Source organism: Triticum aestivum, chromosome 1B (assembly GCF_018294505.1).
Source record: "Triticum aestivum cultivar Chinese Spring chromosome 1B, IWGSC CS RefSeq v2.1, whole genome shotgun sequence".
In the NCBI taxonomy this organism is placed as follows: Eukaryota; Viridiplantae; Streptophyta; class Magnoliopsida; order Poales; family Poaceae; genus Triticum; species Triticum aestivum.
The window spans coordinates 293,126,979-293,141,965 of record NC_057795.1 but is presented as its reverse complement, the minus strand read 5'-3'; the positions used below and the strand labels follow the sequence as shown (position 1 = coordinate 293,141,965).

Sequence of the window (14,987 nt, the reverse complement as noted above, 5' to 3'; positions counted from 1 at the left end):
AGTGTCGTGGCGGGATCTACGTGTGAAGCGGAGTACATAGCTGCTTCGGAAACAGCAAATGAAGGAGTCTGAATGAAGGAGTTCATATCTGATCTAGGTGTCATACCTAGTGCATCGAGTCCAATGAAAATCTTTTGTGACAATACTGGTGCAATTGCCTTGGCAAAGGAATCCAGATTTCACAAGAGAACCAAGCACATCAAGAGATGTTTTAATTCCATCCGCGATCAATTCAAGGAGGGAGACATAGAGATTTGCAAGATACATACGGATCTGAATGTTGCAGACCCGTTGACTAAGCCTCTCTCGCGAGCAAAACATGATTAGCACCAAGACTCCATGGGTGTTAGAATCATTACTGTGTAATCTAGATTATTGACTCTAGTGCAAGTGGGAGACTGAAGGAAATATGCCCTAGAGGCAATAATAAAGTTGTTATTTATATTTCCTTATATCATGATAAATGTTTATTATTCATGCTAGAATTGTATTAACTGGAAACTTAGTACATGTGTGAATACATAGACAAATAGAGTGTCACTAGTATGCCTCTACTTGACTAGCTCGTTGAATGAAAGATGGTTAAGTTTCCTAGCCATTGACAGGAGTTGTCATTTGATTAACGAGATCACATCATTAGAGAATGATGTGATTGACTTGACCCATTCCGTTAGCTTAGCATTTGATCGTTTAGTATATTGCTATTGCTTTCTTCATGACTTATACATGTTCCTATGACTATGAGATTATGCAACTCCCGAATACCGGAGGTACACTTTGTGTGCTACCAAACATCACAACGTAACTGGGTGATTATAAAGGTGTTCTACAGGTGTCTCCGATGGTACTTGTTGAGTTGGCATAGATCAAGATTAGGATTTGTCACTCCAATTATCGGAGAGGTATCTCTGGGCCCTCTCGATAATGCACATCAATATAAGCCTTGCAAGCAATGTGACTAATGAGTTTGCAGGATGATGTATTACGGGATGAGTAAAGAGACTTGCCGGTAACGAGATTGAACTAGGTATTGAGATACCGACGATCGAATCTCGGGCAAGTAACATACCGATGACAAAGGGAACAACGTATGTTGTTATGCGGTTTGACCGATAAAGATCTTCGTAGTATATGTGGGAGCCAATATGAGCATCCAGGTTCCGCTATTGGTTACTGACCGGAGACGTGTCTCGGTCATGTCTACATAGTTCTCGAACCCGTAGGGTCCGCACGCTTAAAGTTCGATGACGGTTATATTATGAGTTTATGTGTTTTGATGTACCAAAGATAGTTCGGAGTCCCGGATGTGATCACAGACATGACGAGGAGTCTCGAAATGGTCGATACATAAAGATTGATATATTAGAAGCCTATATTTGGATATCGGAAGTGTTCCTGGTGAAATCGGGATTTTACCGGAGTACCGAGGGTTACCGGACCCCCCCGGGGGTTTAATGGGCCAACATGGGCCTTAGTGGAGAAGAGGAGGGGCGGCCAGGGCAGGCCGCGCGCCCCCTCCCCCTCTAGTCCGAATTGGACAAGGAGGGGGGGGCCTTTCCTTCCTCTCTCCCTCCTCCTTCCCCCTTCTCCTATTCCAACTAGGAAAGGAGGGAGTCCTACTCCCGGTGGGAGTAGGACTCCTCCTGGCGCGCCTCCTCCTGGCCGGCCGCCTCTCCCCCCTCTGCTCCTTTATATACGGGGGCAGGGGGCACCTCTAGACACAACAATTGATCTCTTGATCTCTTAGCCGTGTGCGGTGCCCCCCCACCATAATCCACCTTAATAATATCGTAGTTATGCTTAGGCGAAGCCCTGCGTCGGTAGAACATCATCATCGTCACCACGCCGTCGTGCTGACGGAACTCTTCCTCAAAGCTCGGCTAGATCAGAGTTCGAGGGACGTCATCGAGCTGAACGTGTGCTGAACTCGGAGGTGCCGTACGTTCGATACTTGATCGGTCGGATCGTGAAGACGTACAACTACATCATCCGCGTTGTGCTAACGCTTCCGCTTTCAGTCTACGAGGGTACGTGGACAACACTCTCCCCTCTCGTTGCTATGCATCACCATGATCTTGTCTGTGCGTAGGATTTTTTTTTGAAATTACTACGTTCCCCAACACCAAGTGTGGTGGTTTTGGGTAAATAATTCACCGTTCGGCCATGCGAGAGAATCGATGGACCTCTAGTGGCTGGAATAGGAAGAAAAGAAGTTTGGGTCGATCAATTCAGGTAAGCCTGCCTACGCTAGGCTAAGGACGGCTTGACGAAAGAAGCAATGAATTAGGGAACACTATTCTTTTAGATAATATATAGGGAAACATTTTACGTCGGCGCGCCGGACGAATGCTGGGCCGGTCGCACGGCACTTGCGAGGCTCCTCCTCCTCACATGTTCACATATTCCTGGTCCCACACGTCGCTTTCCCACTCTTAATTCCCTTAACTCTTCACGTACATCGCCCCCGTCCACTCGTTTCCTTCCTGCTCTCATGCAATCTCCTTTCTTTCTCTCTCCTTTTTCTCCTCCATCCATGCATCACACGCCATGGTTACTGTCGACGGGAGCAGCAACCGGCGCCCAAGAGAGCGGCGATCATGGACGGCGAGCGCAGTGACCATAGGCTGTGAGGACGCCAGCGCTGCTCCAAGCAACTCACGGCGTCGCTGTTTTTGCTACATGCTACAACCGGCATCACAAATTGCTACAGCCGACATGAAAAAAGCTTCAAGCCTAGATCGAACAAGCTTCAAGCATCAACATGGGAAGCTTCAACCAGCCAATGTCAAACTGAAAAAGCTGCAACCATTACGAAAAAAGCTTCAACCCTAGATGAAAAAAGCTTCAACCGAAAGAAATACAAAGTTTCAACCGCGCACTGCAAGACAGAAAGTTGCATCCATTTACAAAAAAGCTTCGACCGTAGATGAAAAAAGCTTCAATCGACACAGTGGAGCTGTGACGTTGAGAGCTGCGGCCGGCGACACGACGATGCAACGACGGATGTGCTACCATGGCGGCTGATACGTGCTGCAACGACAGAGGCGTCGGCGTGCTCCAAGATGGTAGCGTTTTCCTACGAGGGCACCCGCTTCCTGCTGGACTGAGGAGGACGTCGGTGAGTTGCATCTGGGAGGAGCGTCCGATGCTGGAACCGGCATGGCGGCAAGCTGGAACTAGCACGTCAGAAAGCTGCAACCGAAGGTAGCAGATGCTACAATCAACACATGGCGAGCTGCAAACGGAGCAACCGATGTTGCAACCGTCATGGCGACGAGTTGGAACCAAGGCGCCCGGTGCTGCAACCAGAGGCGACGGGGGCAAGCTACTGATTTGGCGGCTCGGCAAGAGGCGAGCGGTGGTGCAAGCGATGCCAGTTTTCAGCGAGGAAGGGTGTCGCTGGCCATGAGCGCGCTGGGCAGCAATTTCTTTTGCGATGGGAAACAACCATACTAGTGCTGGACTAGGCGGGGGAGATTGGGGAACACGTGTTTGACTTTTCTTTACAGTGGACCACCTATCCAATGGCTGTTACGCTGTTAATCAAGCGGCTGCGGTGCGACCGGCCGAAATGTCGACCGACACACCGGCGCCTATTAGTGGCCTAATATATATAGACAGATGATAAGAAAGAAGAGAAGAGAAGAAAGATAGGTAGAAGGCGGCTAAAACCAGTCATTTTTTTTGAATGTGATAAATAACTCTTTTTGGCGAATATAATATAATTAAAATTGTTTGTATCATCTCATATCGTTTGGCAGCACAAAGCACATTCACCTACATGATTGCATTGCACACGAACGTGGGGTAATGCTACACCTATGTAAGGCCACTTACGTGTATTACGTAATGTGCCAGGTGGTCCAATAAAATTTGAGGTAGTTAATTACTACATTTTTTTGGTTTATAGGGTTCAATTCAAAAATCTCACAAACCAAGATAGACGATAAGTGGTGAAATAATTTTTGTAGTTTGCAAAATCACTCAATTAATGCGCTTGTTTTCTTCAAAAAATTGTGTTTATCAATGCATTAATTGCAATGCATGCATGCATAAAGTACAGTACATGTATTGGTAAATTTTCTTTTATTACTTGCATGCAATGATTTATTGCACCTTAAAATCTTAACGTATGATAAGGAACAACTAAATTGAGAATTATAAAATGAAAAATAATTAAGATAATCCCCGTAAACTGGAAAGGAGGGAGTAGTTAGGAAAGTTACGTTGTAGGATTATCGGACGGACGACGTAAAAAAAAAAGCATTATCGGACGAACACGACACGAATTTGAGACCTTCGCTACGAGCAGGGCAGCGGTGGCTCGACCAGTTCGGCTACAGAGACCCGGACACAGAGCCCGTGCGCTGGAACGCTCGTCGAAAAAAGAAAAACTCGCGGCAGCACCCATCTCTATTCCCGAACTCGCCGTCGACGAGTGGCCTATGGCGGACGGCGGCGAGATGGACGAGGAGGCGATGATGCGCGCCTTCTTCCCGACCTCATTCGGCAAGGCGCCCACCCGCCCCAGCGCCGCCTCCCACTCCTCCACCCTCCGCAAGCCCCAAAACCCTAGCTCCAACCCCTCCACCTCTGCCGCCGCCGAGGAGGACGATGGCGGTGGTGCCATTGTCGGACCCCCTAGGCCGCCCAAGGAATTGGCTCCTATCCAGGAGGATGACGAGGAGGGTGGCGGTCTGATTGGGCCGCCTCGGCCGCCACAGCGGCCGTCTGCGCACGCGGCGGTGGAGGACGAGGACGGCAGCATGGTTGGGCCGCCTCGGCCGCCACCGTCGAAGGAGGGGGATGAGGATGACGAGGACGAGGGCGACGACGACGACGAGGATGACGACGACGATGATATGGATGATGATGATGGGGAGGATTTCGGCAGGATTCCTCTCAGCAACGAAATTGTTCTGCGGGGGCACACCAAGGTAACTGTACGCCCATAATTATTTCCTTCTCTACAGCTGAGTTGTTTTACTATTGGAATTGTTAAGGTTGATGTGGTTTGACAACTAGTTTTGCTCAATTACTTTAGAATTTCTGGATAGTTGTGGGAGCTGTCAGGTTTCTTAGTTCTTTCACAAATACGATTTAGCCGAATTAAACTGATCTTGGAAGATAAGCTGTGGAAGCTCGCCTTCTGTTTGTTCTGCATGGTGTTATTCTAAGAATTTTTCTCTACCAGTGTTACATACCGCATAAGTTTTCTGTAGAGAATACCGTGCCAACTCTAGCCATGTTCAAACAGAATGAGTTGTTGGGATTGCATCACCCAATCCTAGTACTACTCTCGCCCAAATGGGTTTCATATCCAAAGGACTGGCTAGTTTTTACGTTGGCTCGCCAAGCCTATCACAACCCTTATATATGAAACCCTTTCACGAGGACTTCCCAGGAGGTCACCCATCCTAGTACTACTCTCGCTCAAATGGGTTTCATACCCATGGGACTGGCTAGTTTTTACGTTGGCTCGCCAAGCCTATCACAACCCTCCTCCTTTACTCGGGCTTGGGACCGGTTATGCCTAAAAGACATAGGCGGAGTTTTTTATTATAAGAAAATTTTCAGGATGATGATGCTGGCCTTACAATTAAAAGTCTACGACTCAAAAAGAAATAAAAAGGCAGCAAACATACCTAGGCAGCCAAAGAAAAAGAACAGCAGAAAGGAAAAAAGCTTACACCTAGCTAGCCAACCTTAGAATCAACAAATTTAGTCGAATATCAACTAGCGTGCTTTTGGGGTGATCTTCAAAGGTGCCTCCTGTGATGCTATGAAGACTCGTGCGGGTTAAATTGCTAGTTTCAAGTAAATCTATTTCGCTGGTTAATAATCATTTATTTCATTCGCAGGTTGTCTCAGCCCTTGCTGTTGACCCTACAGGATCCCGAGTGCTCTCTGGCAGCTATGATTATACCATACGGATGTATGACTTCCAAGGCATGAATTCGAAGCTACAGTCATTTAGGCAATTAGAACCTTGTGAGGGGCATCAAGTTCGTAGCCTAAGCTGGAGTCCAACATCGGACCGATTCTTATGTGTCACGGGTTCAGCTCAGGCCAAGGTATTCTGGTTTGCTATCTTCCTTGAATCACCAAAAACTGTGACCCCTAGAAATCAATACCATGTTAATTACATTATGCTTCCTATCAGATATATGACCGAGACGGGCTTTCGCTTGGTGAGTTTGTTAAGGGTGATATGTATATCCGTGATCTGAAGAATACAAAGGGTCATATTTCTGGACTAACTGGTGGTGAATGGAATCCCAAGTCAAAAGAAACTATATTGACCTCATCGGAAGATGGATCATTACGTCTCTGGGATGTTTCAGACTTTAGCAGTCAAAAGCAGGTACGTTGAACTAATCGTTCTATTCGCTAGATAGCAGTGCATCATTTTGAGGAGAAGGTCCTAGTAATATAATAACCCTGAAATGCTCTGATATTTGTTCATTTTTGCACCAACATTTGCTTAAAGTTGAACCACTTGTTATGTAGTATGATTGAAGCTCCTACCATTTTCTATTGTGGAATACTGAATTTTTGTCATTACATTTTCAATAGGTCATCAAACCAAAGTTAAAAAGACCAATGCGAATTCCTGTTACTTCATGTGCATGGGATCATGAAGGCAAGCGGATTGTTGCTGGCGTGGGGGATGGTTCCATTCAGGTACTTTATATATTGCACAATCTCTAAACTGTCCTATCACTTTGAGTTTAACCAGATGGTTTGGTTAATACATTGTATGACCTCATATGTCTTTTGTAGCTCTGGACCATAAAGACTGGATGGGGAAGCAGACCAGATATTCATGTTGAAAAAGCACATACAGAAGATATCACTGGGGTTAAGTTTTCTACTGATGGGCAGATTCTTCTGTCAAGAAGTATGGATAGTACTCTAAAGGTAATGTATCTGGTCTGTTAACACGATCCATGTCTGCATGTTTAAATTCATTATCTGCAATCAGCCTATGCCGCCATACTCTTACACACTTGAAAGTTGTTCAGTATTTAGGTTAAGCATCAGTCCAGTAAGCCTTGAGATGTCACCTACGTACATTTCTCAAAAATACTTCTGCTTAGGGCATGCTTGTTATAGATGCAACTTCCACAGCTGCAGCTGCAACAGCTCCGGCTGGAAGGAGCAGCTGTAGCTGCTAGCTGCTAGCTGCGGCTGAAAGATTGGAGCCAAGATACAGGCATTTGGTAGATGCGCTGTAGCAGCTGCAGCTGGTGCAGAAGCGTGCTAAAATGACCATAATGTCCTCCGTTGTTCTGTAGATTGGGAATAGGTGCTGATTGTACTGTTATAATCGAAATGACTTGATTAAGAGCTCTTTTTGTCGCAGATTGTCGGTTTTCATGGTTTTTAACTGAAATTACAATTGTTTGATGTAATAGACAGTGTATTTAAATGATTTTGGCATATTGGCTATATGATACTCCTTCTGTTTTTATTTACTCTGCATATTAGTTTTGTCTCAAGTCAAACTTTGGCCAATATGCCAAAATGATGCAGGGTTGTGTGTGTGTGTGTGTGTTGGGGGGGGGGGGGGGGGGGTAAAATGTCTTTTGTGCTTTTGGAGAGCCGCTGCTGGGAGGTGGATTAAAAAACGGTGTAAAAGAAGGTTCATTAGCCATGATTAGTACTAATTTATCGATTCCAACCTAGCAACCTGCAATGTGTTCAGTTATCTGACTCAGATACTTTTGCTGTTTGGGTCTACTGTTATCTTGTGAATCTTTGATAATGATAAGAACTGCAGCATTGCTCTTTTCTTCCTTATACTGTATATATTATTTCTAATTATAGTATTGCATTGGTAATTTTATGTAGATATGGGATTTGAGGAAAATGAAGACTCCTTTGAAAGTGTTCGACGATCTGCCTAATAACTATGCAGAGACAAATGCTTCATTTAGTTCAGACGAGCAACTTATTTTTACAGGAACCTCTGTTGAGAAAGATGGCAGAAATGGAGGTCTACTTTGCTTCTTTGATAGAAGGAAACTAGAGCTTGTATCAAGGGTGGGAATTTCACCACATTACAGCGTGATAAGGTCACTCTGGCACCCAAGGATTAATCAGGTTATTCATTAGTACTTGGATATGCTGGTGCTGAATACTGTTTTTAGGATATTATTGAGTTTTTGAACCTCTACTATTTCTGTAGGTGTTCGCAACAGTTGGGGACAAGAAGGAAGGTGGGACTCATATCTTGTATGATCCTTCTGTTAGTCAGAGGGGAGCTCTTGTATGTGTTGGACGAGCACCAAGGAAAAAATCTGTTGATGATTATGAGGTGCAACCTTTAATACACAACCCACATGCACTGCCTCTATTCAGAGATCAACCAAGCCGTAAACGCCAAAGAGAGAAGATGATGAAAGACCCCCTCAAATCGCACAAACCAGAAGCTCCTGTTAGTGGTCCAGGGTTTGGTGGTAAAATTGGCACAACAAAAGGCAGCTTGCTGACACAGTATCTCATGAAGGTAATATACACATTAATCATCCCTTATGTTTTATATGTATGGTAAATTTACGTTATTTGTGTACTCCAGTGTGTTTCCTCCCAGAGTATACCTGCTTTTAGTTGATGACACATAATTTTCTCAATTTATTTGTTACAGGAAGGTGGTTTAATTAAGGAGACCTGGATGGATGAAGATCCAAGAGAGGCAATTTTGAAATATGCTGATGCTGCAAAGAATGACCCAAAGTTTATTGCACCAGCATATGCTCAAACTCAGCCGGAAACCGTCTTCGCAGAGTCTGATTCCGACGGCGAAGAGAAAAAGTAACATATGGATGTAAGCTATTTTGTTTCTTTAGTAAAATGAGCTTTTGGCACAACAATGTTCTGTTTTCTGACGGAGTGAATCTAATGCAGCGACTATTAAGTTTCTTGCATGAGTCCTGCAACATGTACTTTTACTGAGGAGAAACTATAGAATGTGGTAAGTGTCGAATACAATGGTACCCCAGCATGTCTTCTCAGTTTCAAATTTTATATCTGTATGTATGTTGGTAGGTTTATACGATTATACTCCCTCCATAATAAAATGTAAGCCGTTTTTATGCCCTATGCAAAACCAAAAAATGTCTTACATTTTGGTACAGAGGCAGTATTATGCAATGGAGATAGACATAGTTTATGGCTTGCAAATAATGCAATTGCTACATATTCACTAGTTAATCACCCAACTTGGAAAACTGAGTATGAGCTCTGCCACTCACATTAGACGTATGAGTTAGACTTGAACACAGGTGTTTTTTGCTTGACACTACTGTCCACCCAGCTGTCCAGCACTAGATATCGAGAGTTCTCAGTTCAGTACCACGTTCAGTTTGTGTGATTTTTCTTTGTGTTGCAACGATGTTTGACCACTCATGAAATAATGCGCCGCCATTCATCTTGGTATGCCTGTGTGCCATGTGTTGCAATCGGGAACACTTGTTGAACTGCAGTTCTTGTACTCCCTCTTGTACACTAATATAAGACGTCTTACATTTGTTTAAGACTTTCAGTTCACTGTCCTTGGAATTAGTTATTAATCCAGAGCGAATGCCCCCAAAAATTTCATCTCTTTTTTTGACATTTAAACTTTTCATGTACTCCGTTCCTAAATATAAGTCTTTTTAGACATTTCAAATAGACTACAACATACGGATGTATGTAGACATATTTTAGAGTATAGATTCACTCATTTTGCTCCGTATGTAGTCACTTGTTGCAATCTCTAAAAAGACTTATATTTGGGAACGGAGGGAGTATTTACTTGGTAGTATTTTTTTTTGTGCGTGTGTCTGATTATTGAACTATTTCACAGAATTAGTAACCATCGGGAAGATAACCAGGGAAAAATTGTCACACAGGAAAACTGTTACAATAAGATGGGTCCATCAAGATCCTTCTTCAAGTGAATGAAGATTAACAAACCAGATTCATGTTACAACAGGATGAGGTTTTTGCTGTACCACCAGTTTACCAGCCATTATGCATGCTCGGCCGCTTGATCCAGTGTATTGCCATTAGCTCATGAGAGAGCTGTACTGTTTTTTCCTTCCGTGTTGTTGTCTTTGTGATGATTGATTTGACGTGTAGAGTAGACAAGGAAGGCTGATTTGCATTCTCAAAATGTCATTCTACCTGATGCGCGTTTTACAGTGCGGTCTGTATCCAGTTGCTTTTTCTACGCATTTGCCCTTCCCCCCGTGATGTAGTCATTTATGCATTATTGTTAGCGTGCAGTGCTTGTATGTTCTTCCTGGGAATTATATCGTGACCAATGACTCTGGAGCACCACTTGTTTTGTGTCACGACGTGGAGCACCATGTCAGGGCATCTCCAGTGCAGACCCTTAAATTGGACATTGTCGGACTGGTCCAGAACTAGTTCAAAGATACGGGAGCCGGCAAACCCTTAAATTGGACACAGTCGGACTGGTCCGGAACTAGTTCACAGATACGGGAGCCGGCAAGCAAAAAAAGACAATGCCAACAAAGTACATATCAAGTCAAATGACAAAACACAGAGCATATCCAGCCAATAAGTTGTATATCCGGTCAAATGATCAACGCATACAACAACTTGGTTGGCGATTTACGCACCACTTTACTCTTGATAGAGAGGGAGGATCTGCCTTCTTAGATTTCTTTTTCTATTTATTTTTCCATCCAGGGCCATCGACCGATTAGTTGTTTTAAACGGCTGAAATACATGCTCACGGGCTCTTGGATGGTGTACCATCGATGGTTAAACTATTTTGTCCCACAATTGCGGATGACTTCGTTGCGGTAGGGCTTGATATTCCTGTGCTTGTGGAACCAAGAATGAATATTGGAGTAAAATGTTGCATCCCTTCGCTCCGTGCCATGGATCGGATCGATGCTAGTGACCAACCATGCATCACCCTAGGTCTGGGCGTTCGGTTCAGTTTCTACTAGTCCCCTTTTGGGGGAATTCGGTTAGCAAAAGTGAAAACCGAAATAGGCACTAAAAATGAGCTAACCGAAATTTTGGTTAAGCGATTTTTTGGTTTGATTTTTGGTTTTAAACCGAATTGTGGATCATGTACAGAAAATGCAAGTTCAAAACATATTTTGACAGCATGAAGGGATGATGTCGAAGGCTCCAAGCTCGAATTGAAGGTGGGAGGGCGTTGGGCGGATGGATGGGCGGCGACGCGACGGCCAGCGGGAAGACAAGGTCAGAGACTCGGGAGATGCCACCCGCCGAGGGAGTCGGCGTCGGGGGATGACCGGGTGGGGAGAAGATGCGGTGGCGTCAGTGGCGGCGGCGGCTAAGTCGGGGTGGTAGGGCAGGCGGTTAGGTCTTAGTGTGCGTGGCTGCGTGCGGTGCAGGGTTGCGGGTGTGGGGTGCCCCGATGTTGGCTAGTGGCTAGGTCTAGGCCGCGTGGGGAGGGTGGACTCGTACTAAGCCGGAGGCGCGGAGGGATCTGGGCTGGCGATTTTGGCCATTTCGATTAACCGAGTTGTAAGGGCATTCTTGTCCCTTAGTAGTTTTGGTGATTGATGACAATGCTTTTGCGGACTAATCGTGTGTACTGAGCTTTTCAGATATATCATGACTAAACACAAGACGATTTGTCGCCCCTCGAAGATTATTGAAGACGACGTTTCTCTACGGTTCTTTTCGGTGGAGTTGAGTCGTAGGAAAGCCGTACTATTAAGAGGGGGTCCGCTTTGGAAAGGTTTGGGTGGAATCTCACGTACACGTCCCTTTTGCACCGCCTTTCCTTTGGCTCTTTGGAGTTCTCCTCCGTCTCACCTTGTCTCTGCGAAATGAAGGACTTCGAGTTGCTCTTCTCAGGCTGGCGGTAGTACTGCTCCTCTGAGCGGTACTACCGCAGGAGCCAGCGGTTGTACCGGGCTCCGGCACGGTAGTACCGTGGGCTTCCACGGTAGTACCGCTCCTCCTAAGCGGTAGTACCGTGAGTTCTGGCCTGGCGCCGCTACTCAAGCGGTAGTACTGTGCTGCGGCGCGGTAGTACCGTGTCGCCTGGTCAGGTGCAGCAGCAGGAGCGGAGGTAGGGGCGGATGTAATTTTTTTACATCCGCACCCTTCATGGTAGTACCGCACCTCTGGTTCGCGGTAGTACCGTGTCGGATTTTCGCACCGATAAAATCTCAGCGGAGGTAGTTACAGATGTAATTTTTTACATCTGTGCCTACCGTGCCTAGACTGTGGCTGCCCTGCGGTAGTACCGCACAGGGTCGCGGTAGTACCGCGCCCTGTCTGTGCTCTTCTGTTCAGGTCCAAGCTCTGCCGTGTCCACGGTAGTACCGCGGTCCGCCGCGGTAGTACCGCAAGCCCGTGCTGTAGTACCGCTCCTATGGTGCGGTAGTACCGGGGTCGCGGGCTGAGTGGTGGGTAACGGTTGGAATTGTCCCCCACTATATAAGGGGGTCTTCTTCTGCAAGAAGACTCACCTCTTCCATCCCCAAGCTCCATTGTTGCTCCAAGCTCCATTTCCGCCCGATCTCTCTCCCTAGCCAATCAAACTTGTTGATTTGCTCGGGATTGGTTGAGAAGGCCCCGATCTACACTTCCACCAAGAGAAATTTGATTCCCCCCACTAATCCCTAGCGGATGTTGTTACTCTTGGGTGTTTGAGCACCCTAGACAGTTGAGGTAACCTCGGAGCCATAGTCCATTGTGGTGAAGCTTCGTGGTGTCGTTGGGAGCCTCCAATTAAGTTGTGGAGATTGCCCCAACCTTGTTTGTAAAGGTTCGGTCGCCGCCTTCAAGGGCACCAATAGTGGAATCACGGCATCTCGCATTGTGTGAGGGCGTGAGGAGAATACGGTGGCCCTAGTGGCTTCTTGGGGAGCATTGTGCCTTCACACCGCTCTAACGGAGACGTACTTCCCCTCAAAAGGAAGGAATTTCGGTAACACATCCTCGTCTCCACCGGCTCCACTCTTGGTTATCTCGCGCCTTTATTTTTGCAAGCTTACTTGTGTTATATCCCTTGCTTGCTTGTGTGCTTATTGTTGTTGCATCATATAGGTGGTTCACCTAGTTGCATATCTAGACAACCTACTTTGATGCAAAGTTTAATTTGGTAAAGAAAAGCTAAAAATTGTTAGTTGCCTATTCAACCCCCCTCTAGTCAACTATATCGATCCTTTCAATTGGTATCAGAGCCTCATCTCTTTGTTAAGGACTTTGCCGTCCGAAGAGTATGGTTGACACCATAGACGGTGGGGAGGAGGAGAACTCCGGTGTGAATCTGATCTCGTCTACGGGTGATGGGGAAACCTCGGTGTCCCGTGAGGAATTCAATGTGGCCTTGGACACATTGAAAACCTCCATGACAACCAAGGTTGAAAGCATGTTTAATAATTTCTTAGAAGGACTTAAACTATCTACCTCGCTGTTGCAAGTGGGTGATCCCACTAACAAGGTGACGGATGCTAACTCCGACAAGGGGGAAGCTAATAGTGAGAAGGGTCCTTCTACTAGTGGTAAAAATGGCACCGACATCTTTGCCCATGTGGAACCTCCAACTTATGGAGGACCGATTCCCTCTACTCATTTAAATCATGCCGGCCCTCCTCCTAAGATTGTGAAAAATGAGGATTTTGATTCTTGGGTGTATCACTACAAGCGTCATTTAAATCATGTGAATACTAATCTTTGGAGAATCATTGAAGAAGGTTTCTATCCACATGACCGAAGCAACTTCACCCCTAGAGAAGCAGTGGATAATCAATTCAATGAGAATGCTCTCTTCATCATCCAAGATGCTATCCTTCCCGAAGATCTCCCTCATCTCCGACCCCATGCCATGGCCAAAGACGCATGGCAATGCGTTGTGTCTCTCTATAGGGGAAGTGCAAGCATTTAGCGCTCCAACTATGAAGTGGTGCAAGATGAAGCCGATGAGTTTGCAATGAAAGAAGATGAAGAACCTCATGAGCTCTTTCGGAGAGTAACCAAACTCGCCGTCTCACTCCGAGATCATGGGAGCAAGGACACGGATGACAATTGGATCAAGCGCAAGTTCCTCAAGGCCATGATTCCCTACAACAAGGCCATGTCCTCCGTCATTCGTCAAAGACCGGACTTCCACTCCATGACCTCAGGTGAAGTGTTGGATGAGTTCATTGCAATGAGCATCTTGGACAAGACCGCCGACACGCGGTGCTCCGCTCTCAAAGAGCAAAGAAGCCCAACCTTGCCTTGAAGGCCAAGGTTATTGTGGAAGAAGAGGAAGAAGAGGAAGATGAGGAGAGCAACCCCGAAGATACAAAATATGACTATCATGAGCACATGGCTCTTGCTTCAAGGCAATTTTGGAGCAAGAAGAACTCAAGGCCCAATTTCAACAAGACCAACTCAAGTGGCTTCAAGGGCAAGCAACGAGTAAGAACTTGTTACAACTGTGGCAATGTGAGCCATTTCATTGCGGATTGTCCTTACGAGAAGCGGAAAGACAATGGTGGCAAGCTCATCCGAAAAGACAAAGCCAAGTCCTTCCCCAACAAGAACAACTTCACCAAAAAGACTCCTACTCGAGGGTTGGTGGTTCAAGAAGAATACCGTGAGGATGACGACGATGATGAAGCAATGGCCATGGCATCCGTTGCCATTGCCACAACTCCTTGGATGTCTCTCGTCGATTCACCCAACGAGAACATCACCGCCAAGTGCCTCATGGCCAAAGCCTCTAACAAGGTAACCCCCAACATCAAAACCACCATCATTACTAATCCCTCTGAGATGGGTTGCATTGATGAACATGAGGGGTCTAATGAGGATGTGAATGAATTTGAGTCCTTTATGAGTAAGCTCAAGGGTAAATCCAAGAAGCACTTTGTTGCTCTCTTGGAACAACTTGGTGAAGCCAATGACATGATCGAGGCTCACCAAGAAACCATCTCTAAGATGGAAGGTCATAGTCGTGACTATGCCGATGAGATATCGGATCTCTCTAATGC

The 14,987-nt window shown here is 45.9% G+C and overlaps 1 protein-coding gene across 2 annotated transcripts; it reads left to right on the top strand.

The window, feature by feature from the left end:
* The first annotated feature begins 4,332 nt into the window (after positions 1-4,332).
* LOC123120153 (WD repeat-containing protein 70) lies at positions 4,333-10,234 on the top strand. 2 transcript variants are annotated; one of them, XM_044540166.1, is made up of 10 exons: positions 4,333-4,937; positions 5,862-6,074; positions 6,164-6,364; positions 6,577-6,684; positions 6,784-6,921; positions 7,855-8,106; positions 8,192-8,512; positions 8,651-8,830; positions 8,911-8,977; positions 9,897-10,234. In XM_044540166.1, the coding sequence occupies exons 1-8, from the start codon at positions 4,446-4,448 to the stop codon at positions 8,819-8,821; spliced, it is 1,896 nt and encodes a 631-aa protein (XP_044396101.1). In that variant the 5' UTR covers positions 4,333-4,445; the 3' UTR covers positions 8,822-8,830; positions 8,911-8,977; positions 9,897-10,234. The 2 variants fall into 2 exon arrangements, with proteins under 2 accessions (XP_044396101.1, XP_044396096.1); XM_044540161.1 differs by having other exon boundaries at positions 4,334-4,937; positions 9,851-10,234.
* Positions 10,235-14,987: the final 4,753 nt, after the last annotated feature.

Coding starts and splice junctions, on each gene's coding strand:
- LOC123120153 (XM_044540166.1), top strand. CDS start 4,446: ATGGCGGACGGCGGCGAGATGGACGAGGAGGCGATGATGCGCGCCTTC. Junction 4,938..5,861: donor TTCTGCGGGGGCACACCAAG/GTAACTGTACGC, acceptor TTTCATTCGCAG/GTTGTCTCAGCCCTTGCTGT. Junction 6,365..6,576: donor ACTTTAGCAGTCAAAAGCAG/GTACGTTGAACT, acceptor CATTTTCAATAG/GTCATCAAACCAAAGTTAAA.